The sequence below is a fragment of the Amphiprion ocellaris genome, chromosome 8, assembly GCF_022539595.1.
Source record: "Amphiprion ocellaris isolate individual 3 ecotype Okinawa chromosome 8, ASM2253959v1, whole genome shotgun sequence".
NCBI lineage: Eukaryota > Metazoa > Chordata > Actinopteri > Pomacentridae > Amphiprion > Amphiprion ocellaris.
Genome location: NC_072773.1, coordinates 18218086 through 18239329, shown reverse-complemented (window position 1 = coordinate 18239329; position 21244 = coordinate 18218086). Strand labels below are relative to the sequence as shown.

Genomic DNA, 21244 nt, shown 5'->3' with positions numbered 1-21244 from the left:
AGGCAGAGGAGGAGACTTGAAATCATGACCTCAAGATGAAAAATGTTGTGAAGCCAATTCCATCAACCTGAATTTTGTTTTAAACCAACTAACGCAGGAATTTGAGTAGAAATTAGACACATTATTATTATTATTATTATTATTATTATTATTATTATTATTAGGGATACCACTTTTTTCCAAAACGAGTAGTGTACGACTACTTGCATCTGAGTACTCACCGATACCGATACCAAGTACTTACGCCATTACACATAAAATTACTTTGATTTTTTTTTCCCACAGATATCATCTGTTATTTGAACAACATTCCTCAGTACGTTTTTCTTGTACATGGGTGACTGTCACAAGTTTCACTGCAGTACTAACAAAATTTAACAACATTGTCATATACTGACATTCAACATTAGTGCTTTTAGAAACTTGGCACTGCCACACATACTGTAAGATTTCAGCAAAACTTTGTCATATATTGAGTGCTGACATTTAGCAAAAGTGCTTTAAACATGGCACTGCCACACATATCACCAAAAAACCTGAGTACAAAATTGTCACTTTCTGTGTCTGTGTTTTTAACAGCTTTGCCACATATTTAACTTCAAAACTTACTCAAAATATTCATTCAAGAACCAACATAAAACTGTGGCTGAGTATCTCAAGTGATCAACATGTCATCATAACATCTGTCTGTGATGATTAAACTTATTTTGTGTAAGTGAGGGGCAGGTTAAAAAGAAGCTTCTCTGCATTTTCAGCTGTGAGTCTGCTGCGTTTTTCATCAGCAATGTGGGACATTGAGCTGAACAGCCGTTCACTGTCCACGCTGCTGCATGGGGCTGATAGGTATCTCTTTGACATTTGAGCCAGAATTGGAAATCGCACTCTGTGAGCCCCCCAGTATTGTAGAGGGTTTTCCTCTCGAGCAGTTGTGGTCTCTCCAAGATATGTCTCTAACTGAATGGCACCTCCCACTGGTGCAAGGCCTTGTGATGTTGATTCCCGCTCACCTGCTATCTCATCAAACAAACTGTCCAGACTGCTGCTGGCTTGCACCTTACGAAGCTTCCTGACAGGTGGCTCTCCAAGATCCTCCTGCTTGTCTGCCTCTCCTGTGGACATCCTCCACAGCTCCAGCATCAGCATCTCCTTGGCCTCTGTAGCAGTGTCACTGTTTGAGAAAAAGCGATCTTTGTACCTAAAAAAAGCAGTAATAATATTTTAGCTGGTTAAAAGAGACACACAAAGACAGGCAGGCAGACAGACAGACACACTTTACCTTGGATCGAGAAGAGTCGCGATGCAGTACATTGGGTTTGTTTCCCCGTCACTGAGGCGCCTCTTGACGGCTGCAGCCAAAGTCTTCTTCATGGTTTTAATGCCATGGTCCTCGTCCGTTTCACTGGTCAGAATCCTCATAAGCACGGTCACAGCAGGAATGACATCGGATGCAAGTGCATCACCTGAGCTCATTTTTCGGGTTAGTTCCTCAAACGGACCAAGCACAGACAAAGTTTTCTCAAAAAGTGACCACTGATGAGCAGGAAGCTCGTACTCTGACCCAAATATTCCGAGGGCCCGCTTCTGCTCAATGAGAGACTGAAGCATGTAAGAAGTGCTGTTCCAGCGGGTCAGGACATCCTGCTGGAGTCTTTTAACGGGCTGGTTGAGTTGCACTTGTATGTCCTCCATCTGCAATGGCTTGGCCGGTGTGCGAACCTCTGAATTGTTTTGCATGCAGTATGGCCTTCTGCAGCTTAAAATCATCGTCGATCCACTGTGCAGTCAGGCTGATGAGAGACATTGGGCTGACGCTGCTGCTCCAAATGTCCGTGGTGAAGCTTAACGTTTTAACATCATGCAACAGGTTGTGGATGTGTTTCTTCACGAAGTCGTGCAGCTTCGGTAGCACCGTGTCTGTGATATGGGTACGGCTAGGAATCTCATACCTCGGCTCCAGTATGCAGAGAAGACGAATCTCAAATTATCAACTACGGACAGTGGCTAGTCATCCAGGGCAATATACTCAGCAATAGCATCTGTGATTTTGACCGCACGTGGCTTGTCTCTGGACGTTTTCTCCCGCTTAGCCAGCGTCTGCTGCAAAGTTAGTTGTCTCTTGCTGGTGTCGCGAGTGAACTCCTTATATTCTGCGTCGTGTTTGGATTTAAGATGTTTAATTAAGTTGCTTGTGCTGTAAGCGGTAGATTTAGTTCCTCCTCTGGAGACTTTTGCTGGACATAATTTGCATTCTGCTTTGTTTTTGTCGCTCTCATTTACCTGAAAATAGTTCCACACTGCTGACATGACTCGTCGCTGCCATAGACTGTATATAAAGATAGTCGCTGCCCGCCTTGCAGCCAAGTGTGTCGGTGCCGTAAGTGTATCAGTGTCGTGGTATCGGTGGCCATTTTATGAGTACGAGTACGAGTACTCATGCCTCGTATCGGATCGATACCGATATCGGGATCGTTGCATACCTAATTATTATTATTATTATTATTATTATTATTATTATTATTATTATTATTATTATTATTATTATTATTATTATTATTATTATTTTATAATTGTCTGAAAAAATTAAAAAAATGTTTTTTGTGTATGTAGTAACATTTTGACAGGACAGATTTGACCTCTGCGGGGTTTTTTTTCCTTATAAGAGTATACATATACAAACATGAGGGTTATCCATTAGTTTGAACATACTTTTACTGCTTACTTTATTTGTGTTAGAGTAGAACTTTTGAGGGAAGATGCCCCACATGCAAATTAATGATTTTTATATTATTTTTCTATTGTTAGATTAGTGATAAATTATGTCTACTACCATCTCATGCAATAAAAAAACAAAAAAAAAAATAAAAAATGGAATGTTGTCTTAAACACTTCACATTAAACTAACAATGTTACAAATGATAGCTTGCTGTAGCACTAACTAGCTGACTTGAATTCTTAGTTACAGTAGGGTAAATTGATTATTGGTGATTTTACATCTTTTTTTTTACCCTCAGAAGTGTCAATGATAATAAAGTTATAGTTAAGTTATAACTTTTGTCATCGTCAGATTTTTTGGCAGTAATCAAACCTTTTGCAGATTTTACATTAAGTATTGTAATAACAAACCTGTGGTCTCTAACAATTTAATTACTCTCATTTGTTAACTAAAGCATATTTCATATCTTTTTTCTTTAAAAAAAAAAAGAAAAAAGAAAACCGTTCATAACGTCTGTCCACTGTTTCCCCGACTGTGAATTCATGCTATGATTCCATCGGTGACAAATTAAGATGAGACACTGCAGGCAAAATCATTATTTTTCTTCATACATTGGTCAATTTTTATATAATTTTATATTTTACTCCCAAAACATGTTCAGATTAGTGGTAAGAAAACATCCAAAATGCACCTGTATTTGTTATTTTACTATTTATTACACTCCGCCTGTTTGGGTCTGCAGATTTCAATTACAGAATACATCTGTGTAATATTAATGTTTTCTACACATGAAAGAATCTGTGCAACATCAAAAACCCTCTGTGCAATATCAGTATTTCCTATATGCAATATGTGCAACCACTGTTTGTTTCACTCATCGCTATTGTTATGTAGTGTATCGTAACATTGTACCTTATCTATATTTCTAGTTTGTTTTTAATTTCTTACTGATGCCTCCAATAGAGTCCAGACACTTTTAGAATCTAGCTGCACATTGTGGCCCAACATCTTTTTCATGTTGCTTTTTCCTGTAATTAGTCACCTGTCTGTAGCTCTTCCTTTACATTATTTCTCTACATATTTCCAGTCAAACTCACTTGGACATTGCCATGTAATCTGCATCACACTGTCACAGTAAAGTGTCCAAATCTACATGCTTTGTTTGTTTGGGTGCTGTCCTTGGTGCTGATTCCTAATGCAACAACTCAAACATCAACAACACAGTTTGTTATCTCTACAGCATTTACACATGTATGAAATCCTCGGATGTTACGGAAACTTCTCTATATTTGTACTTCGTTTCTGCTTTAAGACAGTGCATTTTTTTTCTGTAAATAATCTGTAAACAATTTGGACAATTCAAGAAAAGCAAACCACCTACTGTCAGAATAAAACACAGGAACATTTCACAGACATCTTGAAGACAGAAGCAGCTAAAAGTTAGATGCTTTTCAGTCACTGCAGGGGGAAGTCCATGTGCTTCTGTGTTGATGTTTTCAGGTTTCTGCCATCTCTCTTCTTCTACTTTGAAGCTTCCCCAGCTTTCTGTTTCCACACAATCAGAATTTCACTGGAGTCATCACTAATATTCAGTGAAGCTTATTAGTAGCAACTTATCCAGTTTCACATGACTGAAGTTCATTTCCCCATAAGACACTATTTAGACGTGGTCAGGAACAGTCTGCAGAGCTTCTTCTGTGTCTCTGTTGATGTTGACATTCTGCAAAGACGGTGACAGAAACACTGAGAACCCATCAGAATGTAAAATAATGTCAGCTCAGTGGCAGTTACAGCATAAATGGACATTGGATTTCTATTCATTTGCTTTAAATACATTAGGAAAACACAATACAAATAGGCGAATTGGAACAAAATGACCACTGACAGATGAAATGATAATTAATATGGCATGCCTTACATGTGAGTTTTAATCATTTTTTTATGTTGCTCAGTGAATGCATACATTTATAAAGTTTTGTATTTATGTCTGCAACTGCCAGTATTCAATCACCATAAACGTAGGTGCAATAATTTGTTAAAGTCAGAGTGGGACTGAGTAACAGTGCTATTTATTCCTGGCAACTTCAGTAAAAAGCAACTGCACTTTTCTTTTGATATCTGACCTCTCCTCCAAGAGGCTTCTTCAATCCCCGAATCTAGGATTACCACCAGGTGAGCCACTGAGAATCTACACAGATGCAGTGCTCCTCAGCCCTTAAAAATTCAGAATTTTGACTGAAAAACAATTTTTTCCCCAACATTATAATACAACAACAGCAAATAAATAACAGCAAATGTGTGCATTTTTACATCACAGTGTTGAGGTGGGTTAATTTTGATTAATGACGATAAAAAATCATTAATTTTTATTCTATATTAATCTAATTAGACAGACTCACATATATATATATATATATATATATATATATATATACACACACAAAATATACATATGATCATTTCTGACCACTGCATATACTCCTTTTATCAATACATACAAATTACAAAACATTCCTGCCTGACATCAGACATAGTTAATGTACCACAGGCTAATAGTTGGCAAAGCTAAGCGTCTATTATGACAAATGTGGAAACTTACTGTTGGCCGCTCTCTGTGTGTGTTGACAGCTTCAATATTGAGGAAATATGACTCGACTTTACACCCTACAGTTGAAGAGAAAGCCAGACAGTGAGAGGAAGCTTTTGAAGACACTGGATATGCCATACGCTCAAGCATTTACCACATACCATAGGCTATCGGAGTGAGTTTGAGCACCGTGTGAAGGGGGCATCTTAAATATGGCAGCTCATCTTCAGACAGAGGAAAATACAACATGTAATGAGTGCTTGTGGTATTAAAACAACATCACATACTTGTGTATCATAGTAAATTAAGAATAACAATCGAGTCCATGCAGAAGTTGAGGAGGGTCTGTATTAATACCTGCAGGTTTGTCGAGGAAGTAGGCCAGCAGACAGCGCATCACAGCTTGGTGGCAGACAACTAGAACGTTTTCCTGCCTCTCAAGCTCCATGATGACCGGCTCGAGACGATGGACAAGGTCCTCGTAGGACTGGACAGGAGACAAAAAACCTTAAAAGTTCATTTATTTTTCAACCACATTTAGTCTTATCTTCTCAGAGAGTTTACTGTGGATGCTATCAACTAACCCAAACTTAATTTTGATGTGATTCTCCCATAATTAACATGTCTGGAAGTTAAAAAAAAAAAAAAAAAAAAAAGGATGGTGGAAGGGCTGGACTTTGGAAAATATCCCTTCTTGCTTTATTGGAAACTTTATAGCAAGATTATTCTCATATTTGTCTGTTAACTATGAAAGTACAGCCAAGAGATAATTAGCTTGGCTTAGATTAATAACTGGCACAGCAACACGATCCACCTTCCAGTTCCTCTAAAACTCATTAATTAGCACATTATGTGTTGTCTCTTGTAGATGAAAGCACACACTATTTCCAGTTTGTGGGATTTTTTTCTCCTGCTTCACCACATTTTGAAAAAAAATACAGTTTTTAATCTGCTACATTTATTTGACATATTTTTTGAAGTTCATAACTGCACATTTGGACTATCCATCCATCCATCCATCCATTATCTATACACCGCTTAATCCTCATTAGGGTCGCGGGACATTTGACTAGATATATAAAATAGAATGAATTTTAATGCAGTATTATAGATTAATTAAATTAATTATCCCCACCTTCACCTGATCTGGCATTACTGAATCTTATTGAGTGCATTAATAAATAAAATCCATAATTATAAAATTTTGAAAAAGGAAATGCTGCATGATTTCTACTTTACCTTTTGTATTTACATTTGACAAGATTAAGATTTAAGATTTAATGCTAATACTTGTGTATTTTTACGAGTTCAATTTTGATGAAATGTCTTTTATTGTAACAGACATTTTATTTTACTTAAGCAAAAACTATGAGAGCATCTGTTCCAACAATGCTTGCTTTATATTTTTAAAACAAAGTGATGTCCTCCATGTGTTTTCAAAATTGTGAACTTGCTAAGAAGTAGTCCTACTCCCTCTTTCCATTCTTTATGTTCAGCTAATCCAACAGTCTCCTGTAAACAGCTTTGCATTTCAAAGACAAATATCAGAATGACATCAATCTTCTTAGTGCACTCTACACCAAAAATTCGGAGTTATTCCTTTAGTCTGCAAACTGCTCCAGCAGAGCCTATCACTTGCCAAAAGATCTGGGTGTTTCTACTGGGCAGATTCTCAGAGTGAGAAGTGTGTTCTGAAAACTCCTAGTTACACTTTGCTGAATAAACAGACTATTTAAAAAAAAAAAAAAAAAAAAGCATCACGAGATAGTTAAGCAGCGCTCACCTCGCCCTTGGGGTAACGATAACGATACTTGTCCTGGTCTCTCAGCGCGAACTCCTCTGGGAAATTCTCCTGAATCTCTTCGTAAGTCAGCTCCTCACACACACCCTGAGTAAAAAGCAGTCGAATTAATAACACAACAGCTGTAAGGCCAATCTAGGTACACGATAATCTGAGCATTCGCTGTATTGTAACCCTGAAATCAACATCTGAAGCACTGAATCACAAAAGCTCTGATGACCAACAGGTATCATCAGAAGGAGGCCACTTGAATGAGGGAGCCCATGTGTATGATGGTAAGTGTTTGCTGAATTAACCACTGACAAGAATGAAAAGGAGAAAGATGTGAGGGAAGCTTTATGCACCCAGGTGGGTCATCATTCCAGCTCCAACTACACTGAGGAGGAGAAGACAATGCAAACTAGACATTATGACCAGCAAAGACACTGAAATAGCGTCTGAGATTCTCTTTCTGCATATAAATACAATGCAAATCCATTAATGATTAATTACTCTTTTGCATCATTATTTGTTGTTGTTGTTGCTTTCTGATCTCCTGTTTCAGTTGTCTTGTTGTTATCGGTGTTCATTATAAGTATATATAAGGGAAGATTCAATCAGGCAAAATGAAACATTGAATGAAACTTGTAACTTTGCTTATAAAATGATAACATATAGACCCGTATGTAGAGCAGTTTTTGGGCTCCTATGTATGAGTCTACATCACCATTTTGCATTGTAAAAGTAGCAAAAAATGGAACCCTGGCTTACTAGACTTGCCATACATCAAATTTTACTGATGTTTTAGGCCTCAAAAGTTCATAAATGTAGACCCAAACTGGGTTTTAGTAGGAAGGATGGATACATTCACTCATATACACTTACACAAATGTTCTGTGGCCTCAATACCACCTTCATTTTTATTGTAACCCTTTTCTTTTACAAAGGCCCATAATTAAGATGTTGGTCTGCTGGAGCGATTCAATCAGTTGAATCTGCTAGTAACAGATCAAATGAAATGTCATGGCTGTGTTTTAGAGATACTGAACCTCTAAAATGGTTTCCCAAAAGACAAAAATCCACAGATTCAGCCAGAGTATTTTACAGAACTTTGTTTTTGAAATAAACTGACCCTTGTACTACAATTCCAACGTGCTAACATTTGCTAATGAGCATGAAGCACACAGTAAAGCCTTTGGCTGAAGGGAATGCCAGAAACAAAAATTACAATTTCAAATTTCAACAGCTGGAGGTTTATCAGAGTTATTTCAATTCATCTTGATGGAAACATGAGTGTGTGTACGTTTATGGCAATCCATTAAACAGATGTGGAGAAATTTCAAGATACAGAGATGTACTTTACAAACTCACGGCATCTATCTCATTGAGAGCCTTCCACTGTTCATACTGGACTCCCAGAGTCTCTGCAGTCTGGATGGTCCTCTTCATGTGACTTGTCCACACCTTCAGGTCAGTGATTTTCTGACTTCTAATGAAGTCTGCCAAGGCATTGGCATACTGAGGAGGGAGAGGGGTGAGTCACTCAATGATGTTGTCTTTCTTTGCTTCTAAAATAATAAATGTTCATAACTGAAAGAAAAGGAAGCCATCTTTACAGCTCAGGCTGCTCACCTTTAGTCCTCGAGGGGATAAGCCTGAATCTCCACCAATGCGACCTAACAGGTTGAGTTCACTCTCTCCATGGCGGCTCAGGTAGATGGATCTCGGTGTGACGTGGATGTTCATGAGGTAGTAGACGATCCTGCTCTGAATGTGGTCCTGGACTCGGTTTACCAGGTATCTGCTGCCCACGTCGAAGATCTTTATGTAGGAGAGTTTCCTGGTCAAAGTCATGGCAATGAATGACACACACTTTAAAAACAACTTTGTCAGAAATCAAGAGCAAATTATTTTTCGGTCTATCTATCTGTCTATCCATAGGTCTTACCTGTCTTTCTCATCATCTATAGGCATGTAGCTTGCCTTGTAACACTCAATGCGCTGGACAAAGTCCTCCATGGCTTCATCTATGTCACGATCCACATAATCCGGACTCCCAGATTTTACTTGCTGGAAACAAAAGCCAGTTTTGGAATTTAATTGAGAACACTATACCTCGGTCTCTGTAAATGTTGTTGGTATTGGAACTGTGTTTCTCACCTTGATGTTCTCTGCAATGATTTCTGGGTCATCACAGATAGATTCTACGAAAAACACCTGCACAAAAAAAGTCATTCAAAACTCTGATTTATTAACTGTTTGTGAAATATATGCTTATTTTCCACTTGTCTCCATGTGTTTATTAGCTAGCTTGTCCTCAAAGCATAATCCAGCCAAGAGATGGTTACTTTAGCTTAGGATAGTGGAAGGAGGGCTCTGATCAAAGGCAGCTAAATTAAGGCAGCCACACTCCCAAACTACACAGACTCTGAAGCCTTAATTCTATTTAATTAGGGAATTATTTTCAGATGGAGCCCCAGAACACCAGTCACAAGGAGGGAATTTATAAAAAAAAAAAAAAAAGAAAAAAAAAAAAGAAAAACACCTCATCATGACTTGTGGAAAAAATATATTGTCTTATTGTTTTTAATGATGGTTTAGGAATAGGACTCTTGGAGCCAGAGCTTTTTGGAGCCAGCACCCAGTGGCTGTAGTGGTGTTGCACTTTAAAGCCCTTCTACAATGACTTCACTTTTCAAAGCCGCTAACAATATCCATCTTTTTGATAAAGTCTATGATCCTCACGATGAGTTTGTGAAGTAACCAGCACTGCAGCACTGAATAGACCAAACACAGAACTGTGCCTAAAACCTGTATTTTTTAAACATTGTTTTAAAATCGTTTTAACAAATGAAATATAACATGTTATTTAGTGATCTTTAAGAATGTTGGTGGGTAGATTTGAACTGTTTCTTGCCATCCAGTAGTTAAGCAAAGCTAACTGGCTGTTGATAGTACCTTAAAGCTGGGATTGGCAGTATTTCTTGGTAACAATGGGCAAAAATACCATATTAACCTTTCAAAATCTTGTAAACCAAGTGATCTGGGATGAAACTACACATTTGTACCACCTTTAAAAAAATAGATATATACAACAATCAAAGCACACAACACACAAATTAAGATTCAAGCGGTGGTTCCTAATCTGTATTTGTTTTATTGTAACTGTACAAAATGGTAGTATTTACAGCCCCTTTCAGGCAAGCATTCCTTTTCAGTAATGTGACGGCAACTGAACATGTTGGCTGTATGTCTGAATGCATACCCTGCTCAGTTTTCAATAAAAGTCATGATGACAATCTTACTAGGTTGGTACTTCGAGTTGTGTGAAGTGTTAAAAGGGAAGCTTTCGGCACTAATATTAGTCTTTACTCTGAGTTTATTAAATACCTACAGTATCAGACAACAGCAGGATCCACGTGAGTGTTTAAAAACAAAAATCCTGTAATGGAGACTTTATTCACCGAGATGTAAAGAGTCGCTGCTGCAAAGCTAGCAGTTCGTGTGGGATGTAGTGGCGCAATAGATTAACAGAGAACGTTCAATCAGGAGAGAGATTTAAATCCATTATGAAGCTGGAAGTTAATGTTGACATGTAGTTTTAGTTTTCAGTATTTATGCATGTTTGACACTTGTTTTACCTTTGTTTGTGTGTTTGTTTTCAGATTTAGCATTTAGTGTACAAACATTCCAGTGGTAGCAATCTTCTCATCTCACTCTTGATAGAAGACAAACAAGTGCAATTCTTTTAATTCTTCCTTTCCATATAAAAAGTGTCACTTGCCTTGTAGCCTTTCTCCTTTGCCAAGCTAATGATGACAGCCCTCCTCTCCCTTGTGGTGTTGGTAGCATCAAATACCTGAATGAGAAAGAACACAGCTGTGGTCAACACATCCCTACAGTGTTTGGAAATAAATAAATTACATTCATGCTAATTCAAATGATATTATTAACAATCAAACATCTGAATAACAATGTGTTGTCCTACTCTGCCCATTTTAATACAATGTGGATGTCTAAATCATGTTTTCTATTTTGAAAGTCATATTTATACGTGCATAAATTTTGCCACAACAAAGCAGTTCAGAATGGTTTGTCTAATTTGCTTATTATATTCCCTGGCAATAATAAATAATAATGATAAATAAATGAATATATAGCATGTTTTATTATGATTAAAGGGACATTTTCAGTTGTCCTCTTACTCACGGCTACTTGTCCTTGCTCCTTTGTGAAGTAAGCACTGACGTCCTTGAGTGCAGCTGCTGCACAGGCCCTGGAGGAGAAGTTACACCCATAAAGCCAAAGCAATAAAAACTGCTAAATATTAGTGGATGATAAGTTAGGTGTGATATTAAAAGTGGAAGACATCCATCCACTATCTATACATTGCTTAAATCTGATTAGGGTTGCAGACAATTTAGAATCACCAATTAAGTTCAGCATGTTTTGGACTGTGGGAGGAAGCCGGAAAACCCAGAGAAAACCCACTCATGCACAGGGAGAACATGCAAACTCCATGTAGAAAGATCCCAGGTCCAGGCCAGGACGTGAACTGGGGATCTTTGAGCTGTGAGGTGACAGTGCTAACCACTGAGCCACTGTGCAGCCCCAGGTCACATACAAAAAAACCAAAATGACATTCATCTTTTAATGACTTATGAGAATATCAGTGTCGTACTTACTTGCGGATCCTCATGGCCTCCTCATTATCAGGTTTAAAGAACTCAAAGTTCTTGTAGATCTTGACAGCCTCCCTGCGATACTGTCCTACGTTAAACACTGGGTGAATATGAAAACAGATACAATGCAGACTCCACTTTTGGGCAAAAAGAGCTTAAAGAATGTGTGATGAACTGTAGTTAACAGCTACCAATAAAATACTCAGTTCTTTGTTTCATACATTTATGTGATCAGGATTCAAGGATTTACTTTGGAAACTGACTTTTTGTAGGAACCCCGATCCAGTTCAGGTAGCGAGTTAGCTTCTTGGAGATGTACGTCTTCCCTCTGGCAGGTAATCCCACCATCACAATCACTGTAGGAGAGTTACAGAACTGAGGCACCGAGGCTGAGAAGGAAACAAACACACAATTACACAAAGTAACCTTCCATTAATTCTGCTCAAGTTCCCTCTGTGTACAGCAGGCCAGGATATAGATTCAAGGACACAGCTTTCAAACCACACTTTATGAGACATTACTGAGTGGAAGACACTTTTTCGAGAAGAGCCAGTGTTTTTCCATATCACAGTCAAGCAAATTTTTAGTGACATTTTGAAACGTTGCTGCTGCTGGAACAGCAGTTTTAACTCAGCTGCATAGTGTTGTCAGAAGGTGGCACTAAAGGCTACATGGTTGCAATATGTGTAGAAGAAGCTGGAAACAAACCAGCTGCTTGTCAACCAGTAAAAAAAAAAAAAAAAAAAAAAATACTGTGTCTATCCATGATAAAAAAAAAAAAGGAGGAGAAGTGTTCAGGTAGTGGCTTCCACGTCCAGATACAAAACACTCTCTCTTGTGTTTCCAAAAATGTAATTGACACTGCATGCAACATGTCCTTCAGTGTGGGGACGAAGTGTTTCAGACTGGAGGGGCTTCATCTCAATTCCCTCCAGTATCCAGCTCTCCAGGAATCAGGTAAACTAACAAGCTGTACTTGAAGCAATGTCACCAGTACTTTGTTTTCCAGGTCTTTATTTTGCACTTATAGATTTTTCACCTTCTCTTGGAGCAACTAGTACATTAAAGAACATTTACTGAGGCTTTTAACAGTCAAGTGATGAAGACAGTTCTACAATCAGCATACAGACACAATCCTATTGCTGTTAGTGATACTTGTAATACTGTCATTTTTTTATTACTAACAATCCTACATCACAATCTTTAAGTCTAAGGTGCTTCCCTGGGACTGACTGAACCAAATGGCACAGAAAAGTCTTGCTAGTAATCAGTTAATATGTCTTTTCCATTTGCAGACGTTTGAGTGGAGCCTCAGGGAGACGCCATCCAGGTCGTTGTTAGTCACTACCAGCCTGCATCATCAGCTCTGGATCAACCAACAAATCACAATCACTAATCTTCATTCTTAAAAGTGAATTTCTTAAAATCTCCAATTAGTTCATTGGTGTCTGTGACCCTAAAGTAATGAAACACTCTCTATCTCATCCTACTCACTTAATAGTTATTTTGAACCACTAAAGATCACTTTATTTGTCTGTGTGACTCTTATTGTTTATGTAATCATTTATTCTGTGTTAGCTGTAGTTTGGCTAAATACACTTTTTTTTTCCTGACTAACATTCTTGTTATTGCTTTCACAACATAACAATGATAACATAACAAAGAAATACAGTTACATGTATTGAACAAACGTGTCACTTTTCCTATGAGATGTCTTCCTGTAGGTCCTCCCTCCATGCCCCCAGCCATCCTGCAGATGTTTGGTAGATGTCTGTACTTTCAACTACCAGGCATTTCTAAATATTTGGAAATTAAATCCTTCCCTAAGTAATTCCTATTCATTAGTTGTCTGTGGTAGACGTTTTGGGGATGCATGATGTTTGATCTTGGTGCATTCTGATGAAATGTTGATCAACCGCATGCATTTAAAAAAGTGATTATGGGGTATGTTAAGTTTATCAACCGTTTCTCCAAATGTCATCAGCATTTTTTTGAAAAACGAGTGAATTATTCCCATTGAACCATGATTTGTGAGAGGAAAAGGACATCAGAAATGGTTTTTAATGGCGTTAACAATGAGATATAAACAATATTTGTTGGGATTTCTTGGTTTCTGCCACTTTTGGACAATTAAATATTGCTGTTCCAGAGAAAAGGACATACCAGGAGGGTTAAACTTTAGAATAGGATCAGTTTAATCTGCAGCACACCAGGTGGGTTAAGCTTTAAAACATGAGCCAGTATGACCCACCACATAAAAGGAGGGTTAATCAGTGCTTACTTTTCAGCAAACAGGGGAGTAAAAAATAAATAAATTAGAACTCTGTATAACAAATTACCTTCCACTCTGCACTCCACCCCTTTCTTTAAAGTCTCAGGATATTGGTGCCCCAACAGCAGTTTTCGACCACATTTCTTACGGTGTCATCTGTTCATCCATACCTCAGTAATTTAGGAACTTCATTATAAGGGTTCCAGGTGCTGAGTAGGTTTGATCTTGTCTTTCTTTGATCAACCCTGTGTGCTCTTTCCAACATCATTTTTCTCTCCAGTCCCTCCAGTATCCAGCTCTCCAGGAATCAGGTAAATTAACAAGCTGCACATTGGAGCAACGTGACCAGTACTTTGTTTTCCAGGTCTTTATTTTGCCCTTATAGATTTTTCACCTTCTCATGGAGCAATCTTCTGTTGTTGAGTTTCTCATCTCTGCCTGTGTGACTCTTTCTGAGCAGCCTGTTACGTCTTTTCTTAGATTTATAATCACAGTGAAAATGCCAAATTTAGATGAGAAGTCAGACTTCATGATGTTAATTGCTGCCAGTATTACTGACAGGCACTGGACTCCTCCTTGGCAGTAGTAATATCCCCGTCTGACTGTTTCTTGGGGCTAACTCGAGTGGTGGTGTTGGCGATAACACTAGTTTCTATCACCTTGTTGGTGGTGAGCTTGACTTTGACAGTCGTTGCAAAATTAGTTAGGTTGGATTGTTGTCAGGCTTTTGTCTTTTTTTTAATGACATTGGTATTTTCTTCAACACTGGTGTTGTAGTTGGGCTGAATGACACATACAAATTGAGCTTTTTAGAAAGGATGTGGAGGTTTTGAGAAGCAGAGCAGTCTTACATGTGCCTCCTCAGTAAGCCGCCATACCCAGAATGTAAGTACACATTTTGATTTAGCTCAAGTCTTGTCCTGTTTTTTTCTTTACAGTGAGAAGGGAGATCAATGAGACTGAGACTTTACAACTTTGAGTACAAGACTGATTCATAATTAGCAGCCTGGGATGGTGCCCTAAATAATCCAAAATGAGTGCAAAGTTAGGTTCTTAGTAGTAGCATATTGCTACAAACGTTTACTGCACATGTGATCTACTTTTCAGCAGTACAGCATCTGTCTCATGTTCAGATGGTCAAACATTATCCAGAGTCACAAACGCCTTAATGATGCTCTGTGTTGATGTATGTGTGTTGTGTGTCACTGCAATCTTCATTAACAGGGAATAAGAGTGCCACAGTGCAGCTCAGGTGTCTGAAAACCAGCACAGAGAGTCACATGTCTTATCTGGCCATGTATGGCAGCAAACTGTCCCAATCAACCACACACTAAAACAGATACGATAGATTATAGAACAATGAAAACATAATTTGGAATCAGTAAAATACAACCTTGGACAGTGAAGAACCGCATTTACCAACAACATGCTTCTCCTCTACATGTAGTCTGATCGTAGAAACAAGCAGAGCAGCACAGTGAGCTGCACCATATGGCCCACAATCACGAGGACAAAACACTGCTAATCTCCAACTGTGTTAAAATCAGCTCAGCTACATGAAACATCCTAATCTAACACCATGATTCCAAGTGGATAAACCAAAGGCCTTCGTTCAGACTGTGTCCATGCTCACAATTACTGAAACTACAGTGAAAAAAGAGAACTTACTGAGGCGCCACTGTATAATTAAATGTCCCTTGTCAGGATCACTTTTGAAATAAATCCGTTTACATTTCCACACAAAGCTAACATTTTGTGTTTCTTACCCAGTCGTGACCCAACGTGCTTTACTGTCTGGGTGTAAAAAATGCCAGTAATTTATAACTCAGACAGCAGGGTTGCTTGCCAGTCAGCTGAGCCCCCAGAAGTACCCGGATGGGGGTATGTGTTTCCATACAGGGACAGACAGTGTGTCAGCCTCCAGGCTGTTCGATTATCAATGGAGTATGCTGCTTCAGCAAAATGCTCAAAGGGTACAGCAGACACTGAACAGAGAGCCAACTCTGACCTGCTTCAGTCCAGCCTGGCTGCCTCTCCCAGACTGCTGCCTTCCTACTTGCATCCCCTCACAGGACAGAGCTCAGTCCAGAAGCAACAGAGGGAAAGGATTCATTTACAGGCAGCAGGCAACTAACCTATAACTGCAGGAAGTTTTAATGCAGACTTCATCTGCTGAACCAAGAACCGAGTTAAAGCAGAGGCAAAACAAACAGTAGGACAGAGTGGCTACTATTGTAATGCCAAACGTGATTATTTGCTGCACTTACATCCCCTCCTGCGGTTCAAGTTGCATCCCATCCACGGCACCCAGATCTTGAGCAGAGGAGTCTGTGTGAGTTTCTTCTGCTCTGTGGACATGTTAATTGTCAAAGCCATGAGGCCTGCGTGGACGAAAGAACGACTGAGGCGCACAATTGTGTGATCTGTGTGCATGTGTGTGCTTCACTGAACACCTACTGCAGGTCAGCTGACTGTTGCTAAGGAGAAGTACTTGGGAGGCAGCAGGGAGAGGACCTGAGGCCATGCAGCTTGTCTGCCTCTCCGTCTGTTTCATGATTTTAAAGGCCTGTGCAGAGCTGCCAAACTCTCTGCAGTGATGTCAGACAACAGAGAAGCATTCAGTTCCGTTGAGTTTTACATCTGTTGCTGAGACAAAGCTGGTTTCTCAGTCAGAGTAAGAGCAACAGAGCCATAGAAAACACGTATACCAGAAGAGGGATGCTCTGATGAATGCAAATGAGCAAAGCTGGTGCTCGGTTTGTTGATCAGCTTGAGAAGTGTGGAGTTGGGCTTCTTTTCCCTCATTACTAGAAGGCAGTTTAACCTTGACCTTAAATCTGGTAAACTCCATGAAGTTACTGTTGTCCCGCACTAGCTTAAACAACAAGTTGGTCATACCATGTTCTCAGATTCTGTTAAAACACTTTATCTATGTGTGCATGTAAAAACTCCTTGAAATGCAATGAGTAAGAGAAATCTTTTTCCATTTTTTGAAATATTTTTTTTTATTTTACTACAGACCGTGCATTTAGACTCAGCATGTTAACAATAACTTCAGCTGTGCATCAGCTGACACCCTGCTGTCATCTATCCTCAAGAAACAGGGCAGGGGCACATTTTAAGGGCTGTTTTTTTTTTCATCGTGGCTCAGTTTGACCTGGATTCGGTGTTTTTCTGCATTTGTTTGGTGTTTTAATGTAACTTGGAGACTGTGTTTGCTTCATTGTGATAAAAATTGAGGTTTTCAGGTCGGTTTTCCTGCAGGTTTTCGTTGTTCTGCAGTTTTGCTGAACACTGCAGATTACAGCATGAACCAGAGAATGTATGTGGTATGTAATGGGTTTTTTTTTGCCTGTTTGTGAGCAGGATTACATAAAAACTACCAAGCTGAAATGTATAAAATTTGATGGGAGAATGGCCAAAGAACGAACTTATAAAATTTTAATAGATTTTTTTCCAAGTCAGTGACACACTGACATCTAGTTACTTGGTTTAGTAATCTGTCAGCCATTGAAAAATAAACCAAGTTGTATCAGTCAGAGATCATTGGCTAGAGTCATTTAGCAGTTTCCTCTTCATTCTATGTGTTGGTGCTTCTCCCTTTTGGGAGGACAATGATTTTCTATCGCAGGCCACAAAACTCACCGCAAGAATCCGCAAGCAATTTGAAAGGTTTCAGACCGAATCTGTCAACTGTTCAGATTACCAAACATTTTGGACCAAACATTGGTAGACTGAGGAAGGCAATGAAACAGCGGTAGATCAAACTGAAACTCTTCTAGTGTGAACCCAGCTGAAGAAAAAGTCATGATATGATGTTTCAGTGCACTCTATATCAAGGTCCCAGTACTCAAACCTTGGTGTCACTCATTCTGTGAACCTCTTACAGAGAACATCCTGTACCCAGTTTTGGCCTGTTTTCAAAGTCTAACAGGCTCTAACTCTACAGCAGAGATAGCCAAAAATGCTTCCGGAATAAGCTGTGCCATTAAGAAAAAACACATCTTCCAAAAAAAACAGCAGTCATCAGAGTTCTGGTCCTTGTGTTTCTTCTCATGCACATTTACCTGTACACATTAAAGCATGTAAATGTGCATGAGGGGCCTGAGAGGAAGTTCTCAGGAATTTAGCAAATTGTAGCAAATATTTCAAAGCACCTCTCTTCCATTACCCCGGTATTGCAGACTTGTCAAATATTTGTGCACGTTTTTCTCTTCATAGGAAGTTGCAGGACTTGTTACTCTACATTCTTTCAAAGCTTGTATTACCTCTTAACAAAGAAATAAAACAAAAGAACTAAGTCCATCAAATACCAGGCACACCAGGCTACTGCTGTAGCTTTCTATTACGTACTGTAAATGTTACATGGTAACTATGCAGTTTTCCATTTAATAGGGATTTGCTTCTTTGCTGCATAACACACAACACCACATGGAGTCTATTTTTACTCTTTATGTGCCGCAGTCAGTGAGCATGTAGTAGTACATCTCCATGCACCACGTGTTAGTAGAAACTTTGGTGTAAGGTTCCCTTTGTGTACTGTTGTAGCATAGAGTGTAGAGTTTGTCGTGATCTCACCTGCACTGTCACACCTCCGAAGCCTCATACGTTCCAGATGAGGAAACTCCATTCTGTGTTAATCCCAATGCAGCAACCAGCAGACTATCGACACAATCAACACACAGAACTATGTGGCCAGAGGCAACAGAACTAATGATCTTTTTAAAGAAGCTGAGCCCCTATGCCAAAGTATTCTCAGCCCACCCCCACCCCTGATTTTGGTGACACATGGACATATGATAGCAGCACACTGGGCTTGTCCTTTAATGTTTGCCAGGGCCAGAGTTCACAACATACACAGGAGACGCAGCATTTGGCGTGTACATCATAATAAGTGCAAAGGTCACTGAGACAGTGATTGTCGCTGCACAGGAAGACATGACAACATTAAGGCTTACAGAGTGCAATCACTCATGATGTTTGTCAGCAGTGGGGGCCCTATAGTCATCTGTGTGGTATATGTTTAGTCTCACTGATCTTTCGCTCATGTACCAATGGGCAGGGAGTGATATTTGAGATCAAAACCCAGAGTACAGTAGCGCTATTGTATGTGATGTCTTTAGTAAAGCACAAAACACACAAGATGACTTACATACAGTATATCTATGTATACAGATGGTGGAAGAAATTTCACTCTCAGTCCTTTAAAGTTTGCTGTATTGGGGTGTTTATTGGTATTCCGACATACGGTGGGCTGCCGACCCAGAGCATTTGGACAGCAGCCGTTCTATAGGGATGGTCAGAGAGTGGGTCAGAGGGTAGGGAGGGGATTGTTTGCAAATACAAGGGTGAATAGTGATTAATTTGCATATGGCTGCTAATCAGTAACAGAGGGTAAGACAAAAAGAACAAAGAATAATTCAGACTAAAATCAGAACCAGAATCCAAAATACTTTATTGATCCCAAGGGGAAAACTGCTTGAATGGGAAAAAAAATAGTAAGAAACAGAATGGTGAATTTAAGTCAGTTGCACATAGCATTGTACATTCACTTGTTTTTCCATTAGCAGCTCACCAGGACAGTTGCAAGATCTGCTCAAACAGGGGACTCTTTTTGATTTAGACGTTAAATAACAAGCATTGAGGCCACAGAGGCTGTATATGAGGATCAGATTGACTAACAAACTGTGTGTAGGCTCAGTTTTAACTTTTTATGGATGATGATGTGTTTTTTTTTCTCTGAAACAAGTCTACAGAACAGCCTGTTGATTTATTAAGTAAGACTTTTCCTTCGTTTTGTCACAAACAGCTGCTAATTGAAATTTCACTCGTGCAGAACCACTCTAACAAATTTATTTTAAACTATCCATGTACACGTTTCACTTGACACAGCTTACACTGAATCAACGCTGCAGATCAGTCAACCATATCTAGGTCGTGGTTTTACTACATCCTCTGTACAGATTTGAGCGTGTGGTTGTGTCCTAAATGACAGTTTAAGATGGAGTGATAATTTTTGCTACAGACAAAGCCTTTAGACCAGCGGAATTATATGCTTGATTCTGACACAAGGAGCAAGCTGAAAAAAAATATAAGTCCGTATAACTTGGGAAAGTTGGTACTGACACAAAACAAAGCCAGTCAGACAAATACAGGAATGGGCTGAAGCAGAGTACGAGGTTCAGGCAAACATATAATAAACAAAGCAAGCCAGAGCTGAGAAACAAACTGCTGGAATCCAACAGCATGAAGCGGCACTGAAGGGTTACCAATGTGGAAAACATCTCTATATGCAGTTGCAGTATTCACATTATGTCACTGCAAGCTGCTAAAAATTAGGTATTAATACCAGCTGAAAATCGAACTAATTCCAAATACATGGGATTCCACCAACCAGCGCTTCTGAAGCTCAGTAGTAAATATGAATCAAGTGATCAGTAAAGACACCTATATTTTGAAGATGCAGTCCCTCTTGGCTATAGCTAGGCCATGAAGACAAAAGAAATGGTTATTGAAATGCAAAAGTCAAAGGGTGGATACAAGGAAGCTGAATATGCCCTGGATTACAGTTAAATCTATCATGAGGAAATGGCAGGACTATGGAACATGTAAATCTGACTAGTGCAGGCAGTTCTCAAAAACTAAGTGACCATGCAAGAAAGAGACTAGTGAGGGAGGCCACCAAGACACCTATGACTCCTCTGAGGGAGTTACAAGCTTCAGCGGTTTTAGACATACTAAAGAGAGAACTTTGCAGACAATTGTTTCCTGTTTTCCACCTGTCTAAGCTTCATGGGAGAGTGGCAAAGGTAACTGTTTAAAAAAATCACATTAAATCTTGACTACAGTTCACCAGAAGGCATGTGGAAGACTCTTAAGTCTGCTGAAGATGGAAGGAGGCTCCTTGGTCAGATCAAACCAAAATTTTGAAGATTTTGGCCATCAGACTAGATGCTATGTTTGATGGATACCAAACACTGCACATCATCACAAACATCCATCCATCCATCCATTATCTATACACCGCTTATTCCTCACTAGGGTCGCGGGGGGTGCTGGAGCCTATCCCAGCTGACTCGGGCGAAGGCAGGGGACACCCTAGACAGGTCGCCAGTCTGTCGCAGGGCTACATATATAGACAAACAATCACTCACACATTCACACCTACGGGCAATTTAGAGTAATCAATTAACCTCAGCATATTTTTGGA

At 39.2% G+C, this 21244-nt stretch overlaps 1 protein-coding gene across 2 annotated transcripts; it reads right to left on the bottom strand.

Moving 5' to 3' along the window:
- Positions 1-3409: 3409 nt before the first annotated feature.
- pfkfb1 (6-phosphofructo-2-kinase/fructose-2,6-biphosphatase 1) lies at positions 3410-18800 on the bottom strand. Of its 2 annotated transcripts, XR_008602414.1 has the most exons (15): positions 18613-18800; positions 12026-12151; positions 11766-11862; positions 11290-11356; positions 10865-10939; positions 9241-9297; positions 9029-9150; positions 8713-8920; positions 8452-8598; positions 7084-7188; positions 5658-5787; positions 5462-5524; positions 5313-5377; positions 4837-4927; positions 3410-4433 (listed from the first exon to the last, which is right to left on the bottom strand). XR_008602414.1 is itself a non-coding variant. In XM_023260911.3 (14 exons), the coding sequence occupies exons 1-14, from the start codon at positions 18662-18664 to the stop codon at positions 4374-4376; spliced, it is 1374 nt and encodes a 457-aa protein (XP_023116679.1). In that variant the 5' UTR covers positions 18665-18799; the 3' UTR covers positions 3410-4373. The 2 variants fall into 2 exon arrangements, 1 of the variants encoding a protein (XP_023116679.1); XM_023260911.3 differs by lacking the exon at positions 4837-4927 and having other exon boundaries at positions 18613-18799.
- Positions 18801-21244: the final 2444 nt, after the last annotated feature.

Coding starts and splice junctions, on each gene's coding strand:
- pfkfb1 (XM_023260911.3), bottom strand. CDS start 18,664: ATGGAGTTTCCTCATCTGGAACGTATGAGGCTTCGGAGGTGTGACAGT. Junction 10,940..11,289: donor AGGAGCAAGGACAAGTAGCC/GTGAGTAAGAGG, acceptor TTTCTCATTCAG/GTATTTGATGCTACCAACAC. Junction 8,599..8,712: donor TATCCCCTCGAGGACTAAAG/GTGAGCAGCCTG, acceptor CTCCCTCCTCAG/TATGCCAATGCCTTGGCAGA.